General features: G+C 43.3%; 1 protein-coding gene across 1 annotated transcript in view; it reads left to right on the forward strand.

Annotated features, from left to right (window-relative positions):
- Positions 1 to 27,290, forward strand: part of rftn1b (raftlin, lipid raft linker 1b) — a 95,322-nt gene that overhangs the window by 60,202 nt on the left and 7,830 nt on the right. The window contains exons 6-8 of the mRNA XM_076081164.1: positions 2,597 to 2,800; positions 12,063 to 12,181; positions 24,464 to 24,567. Of these exons, the coding sequence (XP_075937279.1) occupies positions 2,597 to 2,800; positions 12,063 to 12,181; positions 24,464 to 24,567 (427 nt within the window). The remainder of the gene's footprint in view (positions 1 to 2,596; positions 2,801 to 12,062; positions 12,182 to 24,463; positions 24,568 to 27,290) is intronic.

Here is a 27,290-nt window from a genome sequence, read left to right on the forward strand (position 1 = left end):
AGAAAATGAGCTAGCTACCCCTCCATCTGAATAACAGTCGCCCTGGTGCCATAATCATAGCTTTATTAGACAGTAATGAAATGTAATGCATGGAAAAAAATATTGTGAGAGAATCGGAGGCCGAGCAGCATGTTTCTTGCAAGCTGTTATAAATGAACAGTCCCATCAGTGGCAAAGGAATCATCAGTTTCGAATGTGGCTTAATGTTGCCACTTGTCTAATTACACCACAATTACAGAAAGTCAGAGCCGTGACCCAAAGTGTGACACAATTTTTCAGAAGCAGTGTTCTTCATGACCCGAAGCTCACAGACACACAGAAACAAAATCATTCACAACGGGTCGCTTTGGCAGGTCGGACTCATGTTGAATGGGAAGTCATTTCGTTGTTGCGCATCGTACAAGATTTTGTTTGCCATATTGTCCTCGTAACGTGGGGTAACATAGGGTAACATAGGGGAGGGGCGAGGGGAGAGCGGGTGGATATTTCTGCTGTGATTCAACTTTTGTCAAGAGTGACAAATGACAAGATTTAGGGAATTTGGTAGCCAGCTGTCACATCAGTCAGAGGAGCCAGACAAGAAACGGTTATGAATGATTCATACTTCCTGGGTGTCTGCCGGACGGATGGATGGACGGAAGAACCAAAGCGACTGAGCCATGACACCCCCTGCCACTGACCCCCCCCACACACACACACACACACGTCACAGTGTGTGGGTGGACGGGTGGGTGGCAGTGCCGCACATTCTGCTCATCCATCTGGTTCACTTGTGGATTGACAGTCGGACATTTGCATTCGAAAGAAAGGGGGGAAAATGTGACCGGACTCGATTTGAATTGCCGGATTCGAACGCCACTCTCATCTCACGTTTTGTGTTTTTTCAAAGAGCCAATGTTTCACTCCCTCACGTCACAACAAATAAAACTCTTTCCACTTTGATTTAGTATGATGTGAGCGAGGAGCAGCGACATACGTACTGTGGGCATATTCCCAAGCCCGTTTCCCCCTCCTGAGGCCGGCTGCATTATGTATATATTTCTGCTTGATGCAAACAACAGCTAGCTGGAGAGCTTTTAATGCATTATTCAAGGTTATACTATAAATTAACTCGGTTACAATAAAATGGTCCCTTTCAAGTTTCGCGTCAGCAGGGTAACGTCACTTCTGGAAAGCATTAAAAGAAAAATGAGCACGACTTGTAGCATGAATGTCATCAAATTGCTTTTGATTCACTTCACGTTTGTTGTTGAAAAACAACTAAGAGAAAAAAAAAAGAGGCAGCAGCCTTGAAAAGGATTTTCAGCGTATTTGTGAGTCCAGCTCTCGGCAACACAAATCTAATCTTGTTTTACTTTTTCATTTTTTGTCTGTTTTGCACCTGCCGGGTGGAGTTTTTGCTCTTGATATGATAATGATGTTGAGGTTTGTATTACAGTATCTGGCATACAAATTTGTCCTGCGCACAAGGGCTTACAAGACTCCAGAAATGTACGTAAAACAGCTTCAGGATGCATCTTAAATATCTTCAAATGATACAAAAAGTAAAGAGCACAAGTTTCACATATGTATTGTATGATCACAACGCGGTCTCCCTCCCAATGGGTCAGGTACCGGAGCTTTGTCAGTGCCCATCGGCATCTGAGGCACCCTGCAGCGTCTGTATGAGATGCTCCAGGCTTACAACTACCTCCAATGTTAACCCATCCACATCATCATTAGATATCAGAGCAACAGACGTTGTTTAAATAGCGAATAATAATCTGAGTAGGACAGGAGGAAGGGGAAGTTAAACGATTCACAGAACAAAGGACTTTAACTCAGGAGGCCGCTGTTATTGTCCCGTGTGAAACCGTGTCCATGTTTTGTTCCCTAATGTTCAGACTTTACTAATAAGCGTAGCTATTTTACATGAACATTTTAGCTTCTTGACATTTTGAGACAAAGGTAGTTCCTACTCCTGGTAAGCTCAGCTTTCGTATCTGTTTCCAAGGAGATGAATTAACACATTTCTAACAGGAGAAAAAAAATCTAACTGGTTGGAAATCAAGAAAGCACACAAATTTGTATTTGCCGTCGACTACCAGGAACACTGTGGCCAACTTTTTCTTGGCCAAGAAGCTTTTTGACTGTCCTCACGTTGGCTGAGTTTCATTGTTTGCTTATCTCATAGGAAATAAATGTCCTTCCAATTGGTTATTGCCACATTGCCCACAGTGTGGTTGTGTGGTTAGCGATGTAAAATCACAGGAAAGTAAGTTCTCCCAAATAAAGAAGTCTTTTAAGATTGTAGTGGTTCATGACTAAATACTGCAGATAGTTTGCATTGCCACAAAAAGTTGTATATTTCAAACGAAAGCACTGCTGTCTCTCCGCCAACCGTTTATCGGGCCATTTCTTAAAACTTCTGGCAGCTGAAGAGGAAAAGTGCTCCTACAGACGGTGCCAAATTGCACTTTGGATTGTGGCCAATGTACAGCAGTAGTTCAATAATCATGCAGTAAATCGTGGGACTTCCACAGAGGCTACATCTGTACTGTCACAACCCATATGGCGTTAAATCAATGGCGGTTTTTTTTGTTTTCTGTCTCAACAGGCGTGGAACTGCTGGCTTTGTACAACCACCCGCCGGTGCGAGAGGGCCAGATGAAGTACTACACTGTCAAGGTGCCACTGCGGGTTCAAAACTGTGATGAGGGGGTCAAAGGCGTGGAAGCCAACTGGCTGGATCACATGACTCAGCACTTCAACAATGGAGCCTCACTGGTCGATGGATACTTCCACCTGGGCAATGGGAGCGGTAAGCCAGCTGTCACTGCAGAACACTGATTTTTACCAGCTAAAGATGTGGGATGAAATGTCTCATAAAGAATAAAACTCACATGTGCTGTTTTCAGGTTACATCTCAGACACAATCAAAAGAGATTTTTAGAATGAGAGGTTTGAGTTTTGGTCACTGGAATATTAAAAGAGCCTTCGCTTTTGGTCTTGGCTTCGTACATTCTCCTGAATTATTCCTCTCCAGGTTCTCTCAAAGCTCCGACAATTACAGTTAACAAAATTTCAAAAGCTGCGGCAGACGCTCCAAGCTCAACGAGCTGCGGCCGTTTGATTCTGCGGGGAAGTGCAGCCAAATTAAATAATTTAACTTTTGGCGGCAAATTACAGCCAGATAATACCCACAGCCAATCAGAGTCCTGCGACTCCTGTGTAGTGGTGTAACGGACAACTGTTGGTACGTGATCGGTACGGATCCCCCCCTCGTGGTTCGGCACGCATGTGACCCGCGGATTAATTACACAATTTAGTGTTAACCCTCACAGTGTGAAATAAAGTTTTACTGACGTTATCTGCCAATATTCAGTAAAATATGCGAACAGGAAATCTGTATTTATTCTTTTCTAGTCGCCGATCTCTGATAATGTTACATCGTAAACAACCAAAAGGTGTTGAGGAGAACAAAGGTTCCATTCAGTTACATTATGATGCGTTCAGGCTCCGTTTAGTGAAAATGAGTATTGGGCGAAGGTAAATTATAACGTGATCATGATGTGTTCACATGTAATCTTGTAAAATGTAGTGTTGGTGAGAACCTTGAATAAATCCAGTTGAAGGAGATGTTTTCACAACAACATGAACGGATATTAGAAAGGGTTTGTCGACCTTCGAAGCAGCTTATAATACATCTTTAAAACTACGAATAACAAGATTTGTTTTAATCCATAAAAATACAATCTTTTATTTCCTTAATTGAATTGTGTTTTTATTAGAGAACTGTATAGGGGACTATAACAAAGTGAACTTTTGATGGTTTACAGACTTCAGAGCAGTAACAATATGGATCATCAGTGATCGGCAATTAGTATCAGCGGCACAAAAAACGTGATCAGGGATCTCTAAAAGTTATATTTGCTCCCTTTTCTTCTTTTGCGCTGACGTGATCTGTGATCCGATCCGTGACTCTGATCTGTGATCCGATCCGAACCGTGAGTTTTGTGATCTGTCGCACCACTACTCCTTTGCCATTGTGGCCTATGTTACAAAGAATTCCTTTCTGCCTGAAACACATGAAGACACCTTCCAGCAGCAGAGAACGTAGCTATTGCACTTCGCAACGTTGCTTGGTCTGTTTCAAGCACAAGACCGGACGAAGGTAACATTCAATACATGGCTAACATCAGAAGTTGGTCAAAGTCTTCCACAATTGCTTCATGTGTCTATTTGCAAAATGTAAGCACTCTAAACTGCCAGAGTGGGTTGACCGTATTTTCAACTCCCTCAAACTTTTAAGTGTAGCACACGCTCATGCACCGTTGGCATTTTCATCGGGATGAGGGACAATTATTTCAGCTCCTGACACACCCACTGAGCACACCTTTCAGCACCATGGCCAGCAGACACAAAAAGGATGCTTTGTCTCCAAAAATCGTGGTTGTATAATTAACAGTTTATTTGAAAAGTGTATAATTAAACTAGTACACACAAAACACAGAATTGAATAGGTGTAATATAATTATAGATTGTCAGATACCTGTTAAAAACTAAAATGAATGTACTTATCAGTGCGCAGGCTGCCGGCTGAATGGTCGGCTGTGATTCTTTGCCAGCTATTGTATGTTGTTATCTGACCGTCTTAATATGATCTTTTATATCTGCGATTCCACCGTGGGTGACCAGAAATGAACTCTTGGAGTGTGTCCAGAATGCAGCATCTTCGTTGACGGTACTTTACAAAGGAAGGACTAAGACTAAAACTGTTACAATTTGATAGTTGTAAACCGGGGCATTTGAGTATTTTACAGCCGTTTGTCAGAACTCGGGACATGTTGCTTGAAACTGGGACAATCCCGAATAAACCGGGACGTCCGGTCACTGTATGCTGGAGGTTTTAAGGGAAGCTGAGACACTGCTATGGTGTCCCCATAAATGATAGAAGGATGGAGTCTGTTTTCACCAGTGGAGGATGCTTTTGAAGCTCGAGTTCACGGAGCTGTCTAGTATCCTCTTTTAAACTATTTCCTGTTTGGGTTTTCCTCTTCCATCAGACCCCGGCGGCTCTGCGCTTCACTGTGACACTGGAGAAATCAGCCAGCCAGAGTAAATAAGAGTCATAATTCATTAATCTGGGAAAGTGAACGCCTCAGCAACTCTGAAACATAGATAATTAACCTGATAACAAATTACTGCCTCCCTGCATATTTCATGTCCTGAGAATGGAGTAATGAAGTGTGTTATTATGATTCAATTTTTTTTTTTTCTGCTTATTAGGGTCCTCTAACATATTTTGCATTTTTCATGCGCTGATAAGATATGCGTCTCTCGAACAGTGAAATTACTGGGTGGGATTGGAAGCAGATCGGCTGCGTTATGAAACAGTTTCTGCCTTCACAGACTTATAGGAGTGAACTCAGCCCACAGTTTGGGCTCAGCCACTTTAGAAAACAGACAACTTTACATAGGTGAATGCTGTACTTTGTGGATTTTGGTCTCTTGAGAGTAGCTGGCCGTACGACATCAAAGCGGCACCCGGTTTGTTGTTAGCAGCTAATTAAATAAAACAGCCGTGCAGCTCGGCTCTAGAATCAGTATCCTTTCCTGCCGTTTCCATATTTAGCGACTCTTCTTTGAGACGAGTTTCTGAATTCACGATGAGGCGCGCGACACGATGCAGGAGACCATCTCAACCTCGTAAACATCAAGGACACGTGTGACAGCAAAGCAGCACTCTAAAGGACATGAACTGACAGCGAGAGGCGCTCGCAGTCGGATGGGTGATCGTAGTGACAGTGACGGCCTTGTTTTGAGATACAGAGCAAACCAGCGCGCTTCAGCTTTCATGTACCGACAGATACTAATGAGTGCAATTGTGTGTGTTTTCAAAGACTGACCTTCCTGGGGCCTTTTTTTCTCCTTTCATCCTGTTGGACTAATATTTGTTTTACACTATTTCTCCAAAAGAAAGATGTGTTGCAGAGCCTGCCTGCTTCATATCATGGATGGCAATGGTTTGTTATAAAGTCAAATTTGGCAACTTTGGAAGTGCAACAGATTTCCCATCCTCCATGACTCATCCACGCAAATACAATAAAGGTATATTTCCAATGACAACACTGTCTTACTGTGAGTCAACAGTAACACATTAAAAGTAAACCATGCATCAACACTTGTTCATAATTGCGTTGTTGTTAAGCAAAGCCCATCATTCAGTAATTGATTTAAAATAAATGATGCCTAAATTCCAAAGAGTCACATGATTTATAGTCAACTTGAAAGCACTTAAAGAGCTGCATACGTTAATCACAGAGGGTGTGAAGGGGGAATGGACAATATCCAATATTAATAAATATCAGCATGGTGATACATCAGTGTATGACACTCGTATAAAGTGGTTTATTCTCCTTTTTAAATTGTTTGCTGCTTCTATATAATTCCATCTCACTGATCTTTATGCTCTCATCCTGCTTAATTGGTAGAATCAGCACAATTCAGAGGATTTATTTACTATTTTGAAGACTTTCTAAACCTAAAATACATTTTTAGCGTTACAAATCCCATGAAACTGATAAAAGTTACTTCAAGTCACTACGAGGAACTTTAATTCCCTGCATGAAGACAGAAGCGGTAGTGTTTCTGGGTACCAGAGTCCCTTTAGAAAACCTCTCATTTTATTGCAGCAGGGTCTGACAGTCTGCTCCTCGCAGTCCTGGTTCTAGTTGTTCCGTGCCTCCCTTTCCTCCAGTGGGCCCGGCAATACGGCCTGGGTCTCCAACAATGTGACGGTGTTGGCTCCCAGCGGGGTGCAGAGCTTGTTTACTTATATGGGTCATATAGAAGCATCCGTATTAAACAGAGACTGCTCATTACCAGCTAAAGGTTCCTCACAGTAACGTTAACAATGAGAAAATATGTGACTCTGAAAACACAAGAGTCTGTTGTTGTGGACCTAGAGTTCATAGATGACCTGCCTTTAGTTTTAGCCTGTGCATCACTGCACATGTTCCTGCAGTCAGTCTCTGAGTCTTTTCCTAAAAACTGTGCTACCGTTCTATCGTCTCTGACAGTCGGCTGTGGCATGGTCCAGAGGGATGCACATTCACACACAACAAAAACCGCACCATGTTGGTCCCTGTGCTCCTTCTAAAGATGGGTTTCCATGGTGAAGCCGAATAAGAAAGCATTCGGGAGGACTTTGTTTGCATTCATGTGTGTGTATTTGTGTGTATATCGCTCAGATAGTGTAAGTCCTGTCTGGTGTGACAGGATTGTTTGCAGTGAGTGGAGACCTCGCCCGAGCCACAGGGTAGGATATTACAGCAATATTGAATTTACAGATCCTCAGCTGCACGTGGGTCGCTCCACGGTCATAAGACACGCATTAAAGATTCATACAAACTGTGGCACTGCCTGCAAACACACACACACACACACACACACACACACACACACACACACACACACACACACACACACACACACACACGCAGTATGCCAGCATGCATCCACATATACCTTCAGAGACACACAAACATTTAAACACACCAAATACACATACATTCACACCATCTCCCCGAGTTGGGAGCAGGGTGGGGGGGTGAGTTTTTTTACTGAAGAATTGACAGTAATGGTGTTGACGGGGAGTTTGAATGCGTTACTTGTATAGCTTAAGCTATCTTCCAGAGCCACAATGAGGATTTGTAGCCTGGGTGTGAGACATTGAGCTATTCATATGCATGACAGTCAGCGCTCACTGGTTTCTATATTTGGGCAAAGAGGGAGAGAGATAGAGCAAGAGAGATACAGGGAATATGAAAATACAATAAGGATTTTTTTACTATTATTCTGTAAAAAGAAATTCAGGTAAAGAGAAACCATGTGCAACAAAAGTTGACAAGAGATGGAATTGGAACTGCAATGTCTGTGCACGTGTGTGTACACTTATGTGCACACTTGGCTTTCTGTGTGGTTGTAGTTATGTGTACACAGGTTTTATCTGCACAGCATGTGTCCCGAGTTGTTCTGTGTTCATTTAGCACTGGAATTTAAACCAAGCAGTTCAGTTCACTTTTGCACGTGTCAATTTCCACTCGTCTTTTCAAAATAAACTTTCGTTTTCACAGGCAGCAACTTGGCTAAGTTTGGGCAGCAAAAGTACTTTGTTATGTTTGGGAAAAGATCGTGATCTGGTTAAAATAAGAACATTTGACTCGTAGTCAAGTAAACTGTAATGTAAACAGGGTAGAAATGTTACGCAACTTAAAATACGGCAACGTCTCTAGACCATAACCGGACTTCCTACTTTACTAACGCCATAACCAAGGTCCAGTAGAGCGTCATAGTTTGACACGGAGGGCCAGTGATCAAGCTGCCGTATTTGACCAGTTGGGAGTGAGAACGTGCATAACCCGGGCGAAACATGAGCACCCACCACTATCACACAAACCTGTTGAATAGAAAACTAGATCATGTTCCCAATTGTAGTGCTTGAAAGAGTGACTGTGAAGTGAAGAGGTGCCATTTATCTATTAAGATTTTCATGAGCAGAGCGATAATCTTAATAAACGAGTACCTCAGCAGGCACAAGTCCAACAAAGCGGTTCGGCAGCGTTGGCGATGATCCACAAATGTTGATGACGCTATTTTGTTTTTACACTGAAAGGCAGTCCTCTGTACCTAGTGGAGGAAATGCTCTCTCTTTATAAAATAGTCACAAAAATATAGTTATCTTGAGGTTTTACCATGTTAGTCAGTGCGTAGTTGCCAGAGCATGTGTTTTCAGGGTGGATGAGGATGAATCCTTTGTACAAGTGTGAGAAAGCTAATCCGCGGTTCTCTCTCTACAAGCTAGTCTGCCCGGTAACATACAGGTACCAGCCTGCCAGCTGCTAAACCTTTGGCTCCACAGGGAAGAGCCACATCACACCCACAGTCTCTTTTTCTTTTCTCTCTCTCTTGATGTCCACTTATCCTGTTTGAAATATAGATAAGCTGTCAGCCGCCTGTCTCCAGCTCTGTGAGGCAGCGCCTGGCACACATGTTTAAATCATGTCAGCAGACGTGACCTTGGGCGGGGTCACTTTGCGGCTCGGCGGCGGGCAGCTGGACTTGAACGCACAGACGGCGATATGTGAAAGCTCATGGACTTGCAAATGCGAACGTTGGGAACGCTTTATTCGATTGCAGTAGTTTCATATGTCTCATAGAAAACGTTCACATGCTTTTTTTCATCATCTTTGCTTCTCATACTCAGATGGAGGGCTGTGTATTCTAATAGGAGTAACTGTAACTTTAACACTGCAGAGGCTCAGAGTCAGAGGGCATTTAAGGACACAGAAAGAATCACCTCGGCCTCTCTCCCCAGCCGTCTGTTGGACACCTGAGTCAGCAGTCTGAGCTCATCTCTGCTCACAGACCCGCATCTTTACACAGACACCTATCAAAGGCAATGATGTGTTCGTCTTTGAAAAGTGTTTGTGAGGTTGAAAAATGGAAACCAGATCAACTTTCAGTGTGGCAGTAAATCCATCTCTTTATTTTTTACATTTGTGATAGTAATTGCACAAATAGTTGGTTAACAACACTACCTAATGCTCTACATCAGGGGTGATTGTGGGTCATATACAGAAAAATATAAGGAGTCACAGACCGAATACTAGTGAATGCGTAGATTTCAACCAGTTAGAGCAGAAAACCACATGTGCCATAGAAATGATCAAAATCAAAATATACAACACCGATGGACTCTTGATGGTTTTAGCTTCTCAAATTTGATAGTCAGCTGCTTTCCCTCGTCTTAACATGATAGTAGATGAAATCTTCTGGACCGCCACCTCGAGCTTTTGTAAATTGTGATGTGCACTTTTCTCGCTGTTTTCTGATGTTTTACGGCCTAAACGATTAAGCGAGAAAATAATTGGTAGATTAATTGGTTATGAAAATAATCATTAGCTGCAGCCCTAGCTGGAATCATAACTAGTTCTGGGTCCAGACGGCTTCGTGGGAACAACTTCCTGTAAACTCGCTCAGAAACACTGTGTGCTAGAAACCCATGCACAACAGCAGGTTGGCGAACGTGTCCATGAATATTAGGAACAAACTGCTTCCAAACTCACTTGATATGTGCAGCCAAAGACCTCACGTCTACATCCAAACACCCACACACCACAGACTACGACAAACTTTTAGGTTTCACTCTCTGTGCGTCAGCTTACGCACACTGGGTTGGTGACCCCCCTCCCCCCCATCTGTCATTTGGGTGCCGATTTCAGCTGCTATGTGTCACTTTGCTGTCACTCCAGCTATCTGACTCTCCCCTTCCATTTGCCTCTGTGTCTCCCAGTCCCAACGCTGTCACTCCCCGTTTTTTAGTGCGACTGTATTTGCATGCCTCGCCCTGCGACCTTGACTGTGAGTCACGGGGGGGGGGGGGGGGATGGAGAGCAATTTTACTGAGGGCCCACGCACGGTGTTTTTTTTTTTTTTTTGCAAGTGTAAACAACTTATTCTCTGTCGGCCCGCCGGGTGCTCGGCTCAGCTCTCAGTCAATAGGCTGTTAATAGATAATGTTTATTCGTGCACGCAACCGGTGCATTCCCCAGACGGACTCTACGCCCCCAGCAACCGACTCCTTCTCCTCCACTTCTCCCTCTTTCTCTCCCTCTCTCCTCCGCACAGCCTCCGTCTGCATTATCACCAGAGACAGGCTGCTCCCTCTAGAGCAGCGAGACAGAAACCCTTTGTCGAGCTGCACCCGAGTGATCCCTGTCGCGCCCGGCGGGGGAACCGACGGTGGGCCTCGGCGCCTCACGTTTTTACCCAAAAGGCTTCTTTCAAACGATTTGCCAAGGGGCTGAGGAATGAGACGGAGAAGCGTTGGACTGGAGGGAGGAAGGAGGAGATAGAGGGAGTGGAGGAGGAAAAAAAAGGCGAACAGGTGGATGGGGTGAACAGTGACAATGTCTGTATTTGAGAGAGTATGTGTGAGAGATGTCTTCAATTGAGCGGGCGCAGGTCCTAAATAGGTTTTCAGGGAGGGGAGGGTAATAAAAGAGCCTGTCATCCCTCCGCTCCATCTCTCCTACTGTCTTGCTCCATCCCTCCTTCTCTTTCTTTCCTCTCCAGCAGCCTCTCATCCCCCTACTATTAGGGCCCAGTAATGAAATGTGGAGTGTCTCGTATTGGTGTCTGGGCCCCAGCAAACTGCATTAGTGTGTAAATGGTGTAGGAGTAATGAGAAAGCACTCAGGCCAGCCGGGACAACTGGACCCTGGTATTGTGTCCGTGTGCGTGTATGTGTGCCTGCATGTAACGTGCACATGCATCAAACGAATAACAAGAGACGTTAGGTGGAGAGGGGTCCCGGCTCTCGGGGGCCGGAGCGCCGTTTCTGTCTCGGGTGGCAATCCTGCGATTGTTAGCTTCCAACAGGAGAGAAGCTTAGAAAATCTATTTGGTCAGCGGCACACAATCTCACTCGTGGCCTAAAGCGTCAATGTCTTTATGTGGCTCGCTTAATTCAAGTCGTTCTAAAGGTGAATTATTCAGGCTTAGCAAAAGGATTTATGCATTAATGCCTTACGGGCTGACTTCATTAAATCAGTGGCTGCATTTCTCCATCGCTAAAATCTGTCCATCTCTTTTTTTTTTTAAAGCGGTGGCTCTCAGTCCTGATCCTCTGAATCCTATCAGCTATTGCATTCACCTTGTTTCCCAGCCGCGATTAGGCTTTGTGTAGCTGTCGAGCAAGAAAACCAGCAGGGCTCCGGGTCCCAGCACATAATGTCTCCTCTTCTTTTTAAACATCCCAGAAGGGGAATACCTGCTCCTTTCTTTTACACTGTCCCCCTGCATAATGTATAAGTGCACATTGCTCATACAAATGGCCCACACCACTGGCTATGTAATAAAGGGTTGTGTGTGAATGTGGCTGAGTGATATCATTCCATTTCCTCCGGCCTGGAGGGCCTAAAAAAGCAGCCGCAGAGACAAGACAGACACGCTCCATCCAGTAACTACTCTCTTCACGCCTCGATTTATTTCCTCGTTCTTCTTCTTCTTCTCTGCAGATATGCTGCCTAAGTCGGTGGAGAGCGTCTTCATCTTCCAGGAGGCGAGCGAGGTTGAGCCGAACGCGGCAACCCCGACATACGATGCCATCGTAGTGGAGCAGTGGACCGTCATCAACGTGAGTGGAGAGATTTGTCTTTTCCTCGAAGTGTCGCGGGTTTTGTGCTCTTCTTTAAAAAGGTTGTAGGAATTAATTTCTATTTAGTTTCGATGCAGGGGGGTAGAGCGTTATATATGGACATGGAGGGGGAAAGTAAGTGTCGTGAATAGGTGTGTAACACCGTACGAATGACCAGAGTGACCACCACATAACTGGAATCAACATGCGTCATATTTTGATAAAGCTGTTACGAATTAAAGATAAAATATGGTTTATCCCTCCAGTAGAGTTACAGAGACTTGGAGTCTATGACCACACTTTACTGGGACTCTTTACAGAGTGCTGTTTGTTCCTTTTAGATGGGAAGAACACACATTTTCAATATGAACAACTCTCTCCCTAATCCATGTATGTCTTCAAGTATAAGGTCTAGAAGTGCTCCATAGACAATGGACTGGGATAGATGTTATAGGTGACAATGAGAGCACTTAGGGGAACAAGACGGTGAGCTTTCGATTTGGGATTGAGTGGGATTGATTCTTTAGTTTATGGAAGCAGCTGAGCGCTGTGAAACTTCAGCTTTTTTACTGTCTGCAGCCTAATGGGAGTTAATTAACATCTAGACGACAGCAGGCTGTGTAAAGGATAAAGTGAGTAAGCAACCACCAGCTGGCACTGGCAAAGGAAATGTCAAAAGAAACGTTCAAAGCCAAAATACCGAGATCAGTGGCACTAAGCTTCAAACTATGACGCTCTACATACTCCTCTAGCGTGAGTTTTGCACTAGTTACATGTATAGTGTCTTTTCAAAATAAACTTCCTTCTTCACAGGAAGTTAGATTTAGGCAACGAAACTACAAAGTCAAGTTTAGGAAAAGAGCATTAACTCGACAAACGACTCACCCACCCCACAAAATGTCAACCTTACTTTTAGATTTGCATCGATCTCCTGGACAACAGTCCTGTGTTCGTCTTTCACCTCTGTCACCGATCAATATCGGTAAAATATTCATATTGATACCGTCTTGTTCAACAATATATTTGAGCCACATTACCCAAGCTTGTTTAGAGCACAAATCCTCTTAGAAAGTCTGGACCTCCTGTATAGAAATCAGTTGTCACTCAGATATCGTGCCCTTCCAGACCCTCCTCACAGCCAACCTTCCCACCCACCCCCCCCCATCAACCACCCCAAAGGCAAATCTATCAAATCTCAATTTATGGGACATGTGTCATGGTCGCTTGTCTTATCAGGAGCAAACAAGCCCTTATCTTCCCACCGATTACCGTCTCTCCTCAGCACAAGTTCCAAGTTGGAAATTGATTTCTGTCTGGAGTTGAAGGGTTTGCGGCCATTTCATTGCCTTTCAGCCGTATGTATGTATGTATGTGTGTGTGTGTGTGTGTGTGTGTGTGTGTGTGTGTGTGTGTGTGTGTGTGTGTGTGCCTGTGTGTTTGTGCATGCAGCTGCATGCGTTTGTGCGGATGAGTTTGGTTCTGTGTGTCTCTATGTGTTTGCCGATGCTATCACTGTAATTGAATTTAGACTTTTTTTTTGTGGCCCGTGGCTGTCCAAGTGTGAAAGGAGACTTTTGTCCCCTAAAAATGTGGATCTGTGATTGTCCAGCCCAGCGCTGATGGCCTCATGTGCCAATAAAAATAAATAAAGAAAAGACTCCAGCAGTCGTCTTGGTGGCAGCAGTAAAGCCTCGCCTCCTCCGAGATGAACGGTAATACTGTTACAGCTTAATGGATTTCAAGGCTTCCTCAGAAACGTCAACAGTGAACGACGCCGAACCCACAGCCAGTGTGCCAGGAGATCCAATCAACTCTTCCACTGGGACTTTATCAAAAAAAACTGCTTCACCAGAGCAATCTGCACCATGCCAAATCAGATTGACAGCACACTCCTTCACAAAGGGCGATCAGGGCTTCACATCATCCCCATTCACTGCGATAACTGCCTGAAAATTGATATGCAGAGTATCCTCACAGCTCATTATTGTTTCAGTGCCGGGATAATTACAATGAAATATACGGCAGAATACTGATTGCGTGTTTTTTCTCTTCTTCTTTATATATGCCATCTTGTTTTCCCCCTTAAAGCTCTATCGTTCTATTTATCCAGAAGTCTGAAAGGTGGTTGGATGTATGAAGCTCAGAGCAGACGAGGAAGCCGTTTCACTGAGGGATAGCAATCATTTATATTGTCGTCAAGTGGTGGTGTATCGTCTCAGGGACGGTGTCTGTTCATCGCTGACGGAATAAGAAAGTTGTTTAGTATTGTTCCGTTTATAACGGAGAAGTAATCGGGGAATTTGTATGAGAGAAGAAAAAAAAGTAGAGTTTCTAATGGCATCAGATCTACATGTGTCTGCAGAGGAGCAGAATACTACTGAATATGGATGCATAATACTGGTTGTGATAATGATATTGTAAAGTTGTTCTCCTTTACAATGAGATGTTCAAAGTAGAATATATGTGGAGGCTTTGAAGTTGTTTAAAGGCACCTTTTACAGAGTTGTGCTGCGTAACGAAAATGAAGTACAAGTAATTGAACTCATTTCTTGTGCCGTGCATTACTTCTTCAATGAGTTTGACAACAATTGACCCTTCATAAGTCCCGCCCAATTGAGCAAGCTTGGAAGCCGCCTGATCCTCGGTCAACTTTCCCCTTTCCTGTTATACTTAGCTACATCTGTATGAGGTAACGTTACTGTTTGAGTCACATTACATTGTATAAAGTCACAGATACTGTGAGGTGTTGATTTTGTCCGTCCCTGTGGATAAACGCGGTGGTGTATCCGAGCACCAGAGTCCCTTTACAAAACCTCTCATTTTACTGCAGCAGGGTCTGACCGTCTGCCCCGCTCAGTCCTAGTCATGGTTCTGAATCTGAAACCCAGCAATACGGCCTGGGCCTCCAGCAGCGTGGTGTCGGTGTTGGCTCCCAGCGGGGTGTGCAGGTCGAAGGCGTCTGGTGAACCTGAATTATTTCATCTGATTTCGTTCCTTTGTTTTTATCTCTTTAAGGCTTTGTGCCACGACTGTCGCCCCTAAGTAACTTATGGTGTCATTTATTTTGATATTCACGACGTCTAGCTTCCCAACGGGCAAGGTTAGCCGAGTACAGTTTATCATTGTAAATATATCCTTCAATCGCATACTGTAATCCTTCAAGAAGCGGTCAACTTCTTCTTGGAGCTATATTGCCTTGAGACTAATCTGCAGCACCCGGCTAAACAGAACCGACGTCTCCATGTTTCTTTTTGTCAAGCTTGTCCGACCTAGCGACAGTAGCTAAGTCATACGCAGGTCCAGTGTCCAGCATAAGGCTGCATGTCTTCTGAATAAAAGTGCCTCAGAGCTGATACAGACTTTTCTTTTCATGAAAAGCAAAACAACACAGATTATTGACAGATGTTCTGAATACATCCGAAGATGCAGCAGCTGCCTGAACGTGACAATGACCTCAAAAGGAACCACGTGGATGGTGGTGAAGTGCTCAAAATAGATAACTCATCAGGGGTCTCTGCTGTGAAACTCCAATAAGGAGCAGCTCCGCATCGCTCGTGTCCAGTGGGAAAATCCATTCAGGAGCTGCCTTGGAACTAATGTAGTGAAAGCGCTCTTTCCTCTCACCGAGTTTCAAAGGAGCAACAACCAAACAAAGCAATGCCTCCTTCAGACCTCAGCGAGGGTTGGTCCTAATACGTTTGCTCGCAATGAGCTGCTGCGGTGAAAATCAGCTCATCCTTCAAAGATGAACTGGTTTTCACCTGCACTACTGACGTCTATTGGGTCTGATATTTCTTAGAAGCTGCTCATCCTGTATTTTCGTACCTTCTTAATATGTTGTTTATTAAAGCGCCATTATCCACTTCAACTCTGCCAGCGTTGGGTCCATTATGACAAACGTATGTCGTGCAACGAGCAGTATTTCAAATTCTCAAGACCATAATAAAAGTTTAGAAATATATCTACCTTGTCATGCTACTGTAAGGGAACTGTTTATGAGATGTAGAATATCTGCATCTGGCCTGATGGTGCAACCTTAAAAAACATCTCGTCTCCGGTTGGAACATTTTACTCAATGTAACATCATGAGCTTCAAAGACCTCTTTGATTTTACCAGACCTCGTTAGAACACTACGCTAATCAAGTTGCATTGTGGGAAGTGTAGGTGCCAGAATTTGACAAGGAAGAAGAATGTGTGGAGCAAAGGAAACAATATCTCTGGTTCTGTTGAGGCGATTTGAGGGCGAGTGCAAGTCTGACAGTGTTATAGGAGTGCAAAGCCAAAAAGTGTACTTTTTTAAATGAGCACACCAGCAATTTAGCATTACATTTCCATCTACAGAACCCAAAAAATAAAAACAGATATTATTTAAATAATATTTTATTACAAAAACGGTAAGGTGTATGGAGTCAGCTTATCGCTCTCCCAAGTGTCTCCTAACCCTAACTCGCCTATCATTAGTTGAGACAGTAAACCTGCTCTCGTCTGTGAAGAGTATCGGCTTCCAGTGACGCCGTGGCTAGTTCTTGTGTTCACGTGCAAATTCAATTGTGCTGTGAGAAAAGCGTCCGATACCGGCGGTCTGGTTGGATGAGTGAATTCCAGCAGCGCAGTGGAAGTTTCCAAGGAACGAAATGTACACGAACTCCTGCGATTTTGACAACACAAGGTGACGAGATAACGGCCTTGTCTAGGAAACCTGACCCGCCAGATGGTTTGTTACACAGACCCATCGGAGAAGGAGTCATTGGAAACCTTTTGGAAAAGGGCAAATACTTTTATACTATGCTTGGCAGGTGATTAGAAGAACTATCTGCCAATCAAACCTTTGCCACGTCAGTTGGGAGACGAGCGAAAACATTCAAACAGTCCCCTCTCCACATCATCTCTGCATTTCTAGTGATGCAGCTATGTCTTTCCTTAGATCCTGATGTTTTTCCTCAATGCCCACAGTGTGTAATGCACATTTTCTATTTAAAAGAAATAAAGTTGTAAGCCCAAAATAACATAACTAAGTTTTCTCAGACTTGATAAAGCTCCCCCAAAGCCACAGAAGACATTATACAACATGTTTTACAGGTTGTGTTGTACAAGTAGTAAATTGACTTTGACATGTAATCCTGGTGAGGTGCCCCCAAGAGGAAAATCAGGGATAAAGAAGTCAAAAATCAATGTACAGGCAATGGGTCTGTAAAGCATCACCCTTAAAAGGGTCAATTTACCCCAAAAAGCGTATTTTACACTTCCACCCAGTGGTATCATCCATGCACAAGATCTTAGTGTGCCACCTCCCCAAAACAGAGAGGGTGAATGAATTTTGAGCAGCACAAACAAAAGTCAATTCACCTCCGTTTCAAGGGGCAACACAAATCTCCAAACCGCAGCACATAAAACAGAAACGATCCTGAAAGGCCACTGGAGATAAATGAGAAAGTTTGTTTTGGGGTTCTTTTTGTTTCCAACCCTTTAAAATGTTCCTTTCCAGAGCAATAAAACTGGCTTCGGTGTTTATTACACTAATTAGCAACAGCAGAGATGCAGCATGGTTCTACTACTGAAAAATATATATAAACAAAAACAAAACCTGCAAGAAAATGATTGCAATGCTTTATGCATAACTTAGCAAAATGGTAAGAGCAGACAGCAAGACAGATTGCTCAGTAGCTCCCTTGTTACCACCAGAAAAGCAGTATTTATGGGTATTATTAGTTCAGCTAGAACATAAAAGATAACTGTTGTTTTATGACTTTGGTGTTCACGAAATAATTTACAGCTGAAATAACTGACTTCAGATGGATAGAGGATCTAAAGGTCGACTTAATAAGAAGCTGTGTGTGCTTTACCGTCTGCACATATAGCTTTAGATATCAGCGTGATTGTCGGGAAGTAAAATGTTCTCTCAACCACTTCAAGCGCTGCACTGTGACGATGTTGGCAGGCTTGCTCGCTCCTTGATCTTGACAACTCGTAACCTAAAAGACTGCAAGGAGAGTTTAGAGAGAGTGTGTGTGTGTGTGTGTGTGTGTGTGTGTGTGTGTGTGTGTGTGTCTACTCCTGCAGAAAGACACCCTAAAAGTTAATATCAGTGGAGTTCAAATTTAAGAAATGGCAGTCCAAAGTCAAAGCAAGCGAAAGGAGCTTAACAGCGCCGACATTGTTGTCACTCATTCCCAGAATTTACTTGCATCCGCGGCTTTAAAGAGCAGCACTTCACACTCTCAGGAAACTAAAGAAATGGGATTAGGGCCCCACATCACAGAGTCGGTGTGGCAGGGAGGACGCTTTGAAGAAATACTTTAGGACATAGACAAGGACACCTCAGTCATATATATATATATATACACACATGAACATAGCGTGTGTGTTCTGTGACTCAGATCTGCTTGAAATCAGGTTCACACAGAAAGGTACTGAGTGTCTTCCTCTGGGTTCACTCGTCAATGCGCAGGATGCAGATTAGTCGTTTTTTCCCCTCCAACATCAAGCCTGGTGCATTATTTATAACATACAGTATATTCTTACAATATTATATATTTCTCATGCTTCCTGTTTCTCTGTGTGTGCATGCTGTGGCCCGTCTGTTGTGCAGAGGTCGTTAACATGCATCGCCTGTCCGTGATATCGCTATCCTTTCTGACCAAGGTGAGAGAAGAGGTGACCCAGATAGAAGGAGAGTCATTTGCGCCGTCCCTGCAAGTGAGAGATCGCCGCCCGCTCTGTCCGACAACGTGACGATGATGCTGATAGATCCGGGGGCGGAGGCTTTGGTTCATAGGTAGTGTGGTTGTTTATCAGCTGTTTTAGAAACAACGTGACAGAATAGAGGCTTAGCTGTGGTGTACATTTACTCAAGCGCTGTAGTGTTTTCCATTTCATGCTACTTAATACTTCTACTCCATTTCAGAGGGAAATATTACCCCACATTTGTAAACCGATTTTAGATTTTCAGATAAAGATTTTACATTTAAAAAATATGATAAGATGATTTAATACTGTGCAAAGCAGCAATGCCTAGTTTGGCAGATGTCTGAGCCATAAGCAGTGCACCAAAGACAAAGTTCCCCTCTAATAGTCAGAGATGGTTGAGGCCCAAAGAGGTCAAATTCATGTAAACATATATGTTTTTACAAAAAAAGAACAAAGATTAAAGGAAATGTAAACAAAATTGTAGCAGTTAATCTTTTTAGAGGTTGGTCACCTACACTTACATGACTGTATATTAAGTAGTTGAAATTAGCTCCACCTTGACCAGTTACAGCAGTATAATGCTGCTTACACATCAGTAACAAAATAATAATGTAATGTAATAAATCGGGTGGAGTGATGAGCAAAAGTGAACTGTCTAAGGAGGCAGATTTGAGTCCAAATTGAGGTGAACATGACACAGAAACTGGCGTGTCTTCATCTCTTGTTCCTCTCTTCACCAAACTAGGTTACGGTTAGAAGAATCAGATCAGTTAAAAAAAACATCTGGTTTCTTACCTAACTTAACAAAGCAAACGGAGACACAGGGAAGAACTCTGGGCTCCCCTGTCACCATGTGGCTCTGGGCCCTCTCTTTATAGAATTAAATAATTAGGGCTGTCGCTTTAAAGCTGATGATGTGTCTGGTGATCTGACTCAGAGCCCACATTTCAGTCAGTTTCAAACATCAAATAGTATCTTTCTTCCCCCTGTAAAAGCACATGATAAAAGCTTTCAGTGAGAGCAGAGGAGGAGCAGTAAACTCCACGCTCTGACTCATCTTGTTATCAGGCCGCATAGTTTGGTCTTGACTCAACGGTAGACTAATACCATGTAAAAGTCGAAAGTTTGGATAAACTTTGGAGGAACTTAAAAAGTGCATCGGTGTAACCAAAGCACTGGACAAATTAAAAAGTTGGCCTGATGATGGATATTTGAAAGAGGGATCAAAGTTTTTACAGTTCTGGGCACCAAGGATGTCCACATTTCATAATAAAAAATAAAGTAAATAAAGCCATGCCAAAGCCAACATGAACAAGACGTCCTTAACGTGCCCAGAATTATGTAACTTTGGACATCTACAATTACACAACAGTTGGACAAACTCGTCTGTTGATCATGTGATGCGATTGGAAGCTACAGAACAGTAAGCGAGTGGACTTCGTGGTGAGCTTGTTCTGTCAAACTCGTCTCATGCATCCTGCGGTCTGAGTGGTGCAGACGGCTCGATTGCACAATTGCAGCGAGGGCAACTGTGTGTGGAGGGTTCACAAATGCACCATCATATCCTCATGTAAATGTGAGCAAAATATATAGATATAGATTTTTTTAAAAGCACAAATATTGCAGTGCTTTAAAACATGTTGGATGCTGAACTTCCTGTTGCTGTGACAGCACTCTATCGGGATCTGAATGCCCTTTTTTAAAAGGTATTTGCTTCATCATTACTGGACTGTGTCTGCGGAGCTGCTGACCCCAGTTGTCTGCAAAATTACAGCCACATTCAGAGCTGGTGCAAAACAGAATTATGGTTTGTTATGTCTGCCTTGCTGAGTCGGTGGAGGGGGGTTTTAAAGAAAGACAATATACTGGTGTTTTTGTTGAGCGAACACTCTGAACCTCCAGTTGACCTGCAGCTGCCCCCTCCCCTCGCCATAGGGCTGAAAACAAACTTTGTCTTAGGAACCAAGTTCCCAAACACTGGATAACACATCTCCAAACCATCTCGGAACATGATAGACTGTAGGTTTAACATCAAAAACGTTGAGGTTAGAGGTGGTTATTGCCTTTGCAGTTGTTGCTTTGGCTACCATCATCAGCTGGGAGAACTGTGACAGTGAAAGCCACTGACATATTCTGCTCTTCATGCCGAGATGCCCTTCAGCAAGGCGGTTGGATCCCGCCGCTCCAAGGTACAAATGTGTTTATCTGTGTGACGAGATGATCTCAGGAAAAAAAAAAAAAACTGGATTCAATTTAAAGTAGCTTCAACCGAGGTTGTTGAACTACAGCTCCTCTCTCCTCTCACCGTGTGGTCCTTCTTTAGAGTCGCACAGATAACATCGGAGACAAAGATGGCGGCGTGATTGCTTTGTTTTTGAGGCTCGGAGGGTTGATGCTGGAGTGCTGATGCAGCGAGGTGGCCCTGCATAATAAGTCAGGGAGAGAGGGGAGCCAGACTCCGGGGATTGTGATTAACTCTCACCTACTCCAAAGAACAGCAAGCGCCATTACAGAAAAAAATTATTTCTCAATTTACTTTCCGGGCAAGGCTTTGAGAAGAGAGCCTGTTTCTGGGAGTGGTTCCAACGTAAACCTCCGAAAAAAAATGCAGATGCACCGCTCCCTGCAGGAAGTTAGAAAGTAATGCTTGTGTAAATAATGTCTGGAGCCGTGTCTTGTATTCTAACGATTAGCTCTTCGCAACAACTTGATATGCGACTGCTTTAGGTCTGTTTGTGTTCATGTTCTGTCATCCTGGTCAATAACAATCTGTGGAAGAAAAATGAGGCGATGTGCGTTGGAGTGGGTTTAAGTGTTCTGACTTGAGGTCTGTCTCATGGCAGAAAATGATGATCAGTCTCTCTCTCTCTGTGCGTGTGTCTCTCTGTGTCTCTCTATCTCTCTTTCTATGTGTGTGTCTCTCTCTCTCTCTCTCTCTCTCTGTGTGTATCTCTCTCTCTCTCTCTCTCTCTCTCTGTGCGTGTGTCTCTCTCTCTCTCTGTCGCTCTCTCTCTCTCTCTCTCTCTCTGTCGCTCTCTCTCTCTCTCTCTCTCTGTCGCTCTCTCTCTCTCTCTCTCTCTCTCTGTGCGTGTGTCTCTCTGTCTCTCCCTCTCTCTCTCTCTGTGTGTATCTCTCTCTCTCTCTCTCTCTCTCTGTGCGTGTGTCTCTCTCTCTCTGTCTCTCTCCCTCTCTCTTTCTGTGTGTGTGTGTCTCTCTCTCTCTGTCGCTCTCTCTCTCTCTCTCTCTCTCTGTGTGTCTCTCTCTCTCTCTGTGCGTGTGTCTCTCTGTCTCTCTCCCTCTCTCTCTGTGTGTGTCTCTCTCTCTCTCCCTCTCTCTCTGTGTGTGTCTCTCTCTCTCTCTGTGTGTGTGTCTCTCTGTGTCTCTCTGTCTCTCTCCCTCTCTCTCTCTCTGTGTGTGTCTCTCTCTCTCTCTGTCTCTGTCTGTCTCTCTGTGTGACCACAAACTGGACCCTGACGCAAAATTAGTAGAGGCAAAAGTACTGTCGTCATGGTAGTAATCATACTTGTAGTAGTAGCAGCAATAGAAGTAGTAGTTACAGATCGAGGGATAGCAGTATGTAGTTGTACTACTTGGCTACTTGTAGTTGCTGGGATAGCAGTTATAATGGTAGTAGTAGTTGTTGTAATGATACTACTGCTATAGATGGAGGATTATTCTCAATTAGAAGTAATTGTAATCAGATTGTTTTGATGGAAGTGGTACAAGAGGTGTCAGCAGTTGTAGAGCAGTAAAACAACAGTATAACAGTATAACAGTAGTGGCATTAGTTGTGATAATAGTGGTAGTTGCTGGTCAGATGAACACTAAAGGAATAGGCAAAGTGGTAACCAATAGTACTTATATACATAGTATTCGTTGTGCTTCAATGGTAGTAGCTGTTGTTGAAGCAGATGTTGTTGACAGTAGTTTATTAGTAGAAGTTGTAGTGAACAGTTCTTAATAGTATTACAGTATGGTAGTAGTGTAGTCCACATTAATCTTAATCATTTATTACCTCCCTCCCCCAAATTGTGTAATTATATCACGTGATTTGAGCAAACTGTCCCTTTAAAGTGTTATTTCCAAGACCGTTAATACCGTAAAAATACAGAACAATATGTTAAAGACAATATGTGCCGTGGTTACCAGAGCATGAAGGAGTTTATGCTAAAACATTAACTGTGAGAGCAGAAATAGCCAACTAGCACCCTGGGTAGACCTACCACAATAAAAGCTTTTACGATCTGCGATACTTCATATGAAAAGAGAGGAAACCAAAAAGGTGATGGGGTCCTGCTCTGCTTTTGTATCTCACCCTGAAGTTTTTAATGTGTCACCTGATGTTTTTGATATTTTTGTGAATCTGTGGTGCGGCTCCTTCAGGGACAAAAGGGACCCTTTTCTAATGCAGCCTCTCTGTGGCTCACGCTGATGAATGTACAGTATACTCACACGAAAACCTCGGGTGCAGCTTTAATTAGACAAGACTGTCACAGTTCACAGTACAGTGAAGGCTAATGTAGCGTGTGTAGGTGTGATGTATTCTCAAGTCTCTGCTCTCGTACAGTTGATCAGCGCACTATGAATAGACTCACATCAGCACCCATGCTGCACATCCGGGTGCAACGGTCTGGAATTTATGTAAAGAAAAAAAGGGGAAACGGCCTGAATATTGAGACTTTTGTTTTACTCTTATCTTTAAAATTATTGTTATTTTGCACAGTCCATAACTTCAGGCATCCTTTTGGAGAATATGAAGCCAGCCAGCAGCCAGTGTGTGTGTGTGTGTGTGTGTGTGTGTGTGTGTGTGTGTGTGTGTGTGCGTGCGAATGCATATGTTGTTGTTGGTTTCGAACAATCTGACTGACACGCGCTGCGGTTTTGCATTTTCGGCAGGTTGCCTAACTAACATGACAAGAATGGCAAACCATCCACACGCTTCCTCTCCAAACAGTGTGTGTGTGTGTGTGTGTGTGTGTGTGTGTGTGTGTGTTCTGAAAGTACATTTAGTAATCTGTGTGCATTTCAGTTAGACTTACTAACTCTTAAGTCAAAACAATCATATAGATGTTTGTATTTCAGCCATTCTCGGTTTAAATCTGTCATTGAGACAATAGCTCATCTCTATTGAGTATTCTAATAGCACAAGCAGAGTTTAAATGTTTACCACAAAGTGAGCGGTTTCACAGGAGCAGTCTATTTGCTCAAGGACTCACTGTGCTGACAAATGAATAGAGATGGTTGCCATGTGGACTCGCGGCGACCAGGGAGTTTGTTCAGCAGTTTATGTCTCAGGTTTTGTTATTCTTTGCTTGTACATTGCTCTGAAAACAAGCTCTACGGCTGCACACACTCGTTGTATTAAAGCCATCATGTGAGAGAGGAAGGGTCGTTTTTCGTCAATCGAGATTTGAAGGGATGCCGACGGCGCTTGATTGCGTCTCGTACCTTGATGCTTCACAGCCGTAATCAGAGCAGCGAATGCGCTCCGCTACATAATATGCATGCACACCGTGTGTGTGTGTGTGTGTTTGAAGGGAGACGGTTGTTTGGGCTGATTGCAGGTTGTAATGGACATCTTGTTTTCTCCGCAGGGTTTGCAGGTGAAAGCAGATTATGTTCCCCTGCTGCAGTCCCTGGCCACGTATGGATGGAGGCTCACCTGTGTGCTGCCAACTCCTGTAATCAAGACCAACAGGTAATGACCCTCATCTGACCATTAAAGGGACATTAAGTAATCGGTCACCTCCAACGGGCCCCGTTGGCAAGCAGAAGGAATTGCAACAGCAGCAGCCACAAGCCTCTGTGCTACTTTTTAATTATGAACAAGCAATAAGTATTCAGATCATGGTATTTATTAAACCCATTAGCTGCACCACTGATAATGTATGCGTCTCCTATGACCTAAGGTGTGAACACTTATGTACACATCTACTTTGCATTTTATGTAAGATAAATAGGATTCTAAAACAATGAAAGTTAAATTGAAGATAATGTGCTAAAATGGAATAAAGTAGAATGCAGTGAGACGTCTGAATATTTAGCCCTACCTCAAGGTTTTACTTGCAGAGTAAATCCACTTTATAATGTTCCAGCATTGCTCCTGAATCATTTAAAAACACACATTATCCCAGAAGTGCATCAACGTTGAGCTTGAAACAAGACTTTTTTCTCAGTTCATAAAAAAAGTTGACATTTGGGAGTTTTGTCAAGATGACAATGAAGTAGCTATTTATTAGTAACAGCTCTGTCACTGCAGTGTTTGCAAAGAACACACACACACTTTGATTATTTATTTTTTTGTTCTTTACCGTGAATAGAAATGGAAAATGTCACTAGTGCCATCTTTTAGTTTTGTTGCTGGGAGGCAACTCTGAAGTTCACTCAAAAACCTACAAAGTGTTTCTTAAGAAATGTGAAGCTGAGAAAAAAAAAGTTGGCGTACAACTTTAAATCCAAAGAAATTAGAAACTTGCATCGGGCACTAGCGACTGTATATGCCTCAGTATTCCAGTGGAAACTGTATAAGTTGTAGCACGCACACCTTATCTGTTAAAGTTATTGTTCGAAGAACTAAGACGGCTTTTAGAAGAAATTGACCTAAATCTGTGCCAATCTGGGCTGAGCTTCATGCCGAGAAGCAGCTGTGAAAGTGTAAAAGCAGCAGCTCTGACTGTTGGTGGAAAATCTCCTCACTGAAATGCAATGGTTCCTCTGCTAAGCCTGTGCTGACTCATCACTCGTGGCTTCTATATGAGTGCACATCCACTTATGGTCAAAGGTCTCGCACGTTTCTTCAGGCTGATGTTTCACACAAGGTTGAAGACAGCAGTCTTCGGCCTTTGATGTCTTAACTTGTCATGTTGCAGTTTACATTCATGTCTGTCCAAAATGTCATCACTTCATCATTTTCCACTATTGGACTATTTGTGTGAGATTGTCGTGATTAGCATTTTAATTCTTGAGTAACGGACAAAAGCATGTGTTTTGAGGTCACAGTGATCTTAATCTTTCACCACCAAATTCTAAATCAAGTCATGCTCAAGTTCAACTGGACGTCCACTACAAGGGGACGGACGAATGACCCAAAAGACATAATGATTCCGGCCACGGCTGTCGCTGAGGCATAAAGAGAGGAGGCAACGTAAACAAGAGTTAAACCATAACAAGAAGCATTAGTAAAGTGAACGGGCTGTATTCACTAAGTACAGCTAGCTGTCCCACGTTCCAGTACAAGATCAACATATGCTACAAAGTCCACACGGTCAAAGCAAACAGTTAGCCAAATTAGCAATATTAACATATAGTAAGCTATAGTGCACTGCCATTCTACGTATCTAACCATCATTTTGAATCAAAAGATAGGGCCACATTTTATTCATTCAATACACACATGTTCTTTGAAAGGGTAATGTGTCACTGTAATGGTTCCAGTTTCCTATGATGGACACAAAGTACAGTAAAAGCAATTTCAGAGTGCTGTGATGGGAGGCAACATCCTCAGTCCTTGATGTGTAGAAAAATGTCCGCTGGATCGGTCACATTAGTGCCATATAGCCACTTTCAAGCCCCTCTGCTGCAGCAAGGAAACAATGTCCAGAAATGCAGGAGATGGAATAACATACTAAACATTTTTTACTTTGGAGGATCCCCACCTGAATTGTCAAACTTTGCAAAAAACAAGGACAAGAGAAGGATCCTTTGAGGCCAGTACGGAGGGGAGGATTGATCTCAGGCATGTTAGCCTCATTTTAAGATGGGCTTGAGAAATGTAAAACTATTCTTCAACACAACGCTGTGTCGTACTGATGAAGTGTACATGCAGCATTTCCATCAGTACACGGACCGATTGTTTGCTCGGCCCCCACCTCAGCTGGTCATGTTTACTGCTCTTTCCCAGCATAGCTGATTAATTACCTCTCTATTTTCATGCTTTGTTTGTCCCCCCCTCTCTCCTCTCTCTCAAAATGCCACAGCACAACAGCACAACATGGCTAATTAATCAGAGTCGGCCTAGATACAGTACAAGACGGAGCTCATTTCTCCCCCTGCCTTGAAAACATTTTGCGCGGCGAAATAATGGTTGATGATCTATTTCAGATTAGCAATACTCATTACACTTGTTTTTGTGCTGTTGACTCCTCCAATTTTTTAAAAAACGCCAAATTTGCAAATGCACGCTTTGAGGGTTTCCAGACTGCACTTCATCTGGAGGGGTCGGATAAGTGTCAGTGATCTCAGCCGCGTCTGAAATTAATGCTAACTGGTGCTCAGCGGCTTCTCCACACAACATTAATTCATGTAGTTGTCTCAGAGCATGCATTCCTGTTGGCCCGCATTCGATTAATGTAGACGGTAATTATATTTTAGAGCCATTAACTACAGTAAATGTGAATTTCTCAACATTAGCTGTGGAACAAG

This window comes from Anarhichas minor, unplaced genomic scaffold (assembly GCF_050575085.1).
Source record: "Anarhichas minor isolate MPS153535 unplaced genomic scaffold, ASM5057508v1 ptg000079l, whole genome shotgun sequence".
Lineage (NCBI taxonomy): Eukaryota > Metazoa > Chordata > Actinopteri > Perciformes > Anarhichadidae > Anarhichas > Anarhichas minor.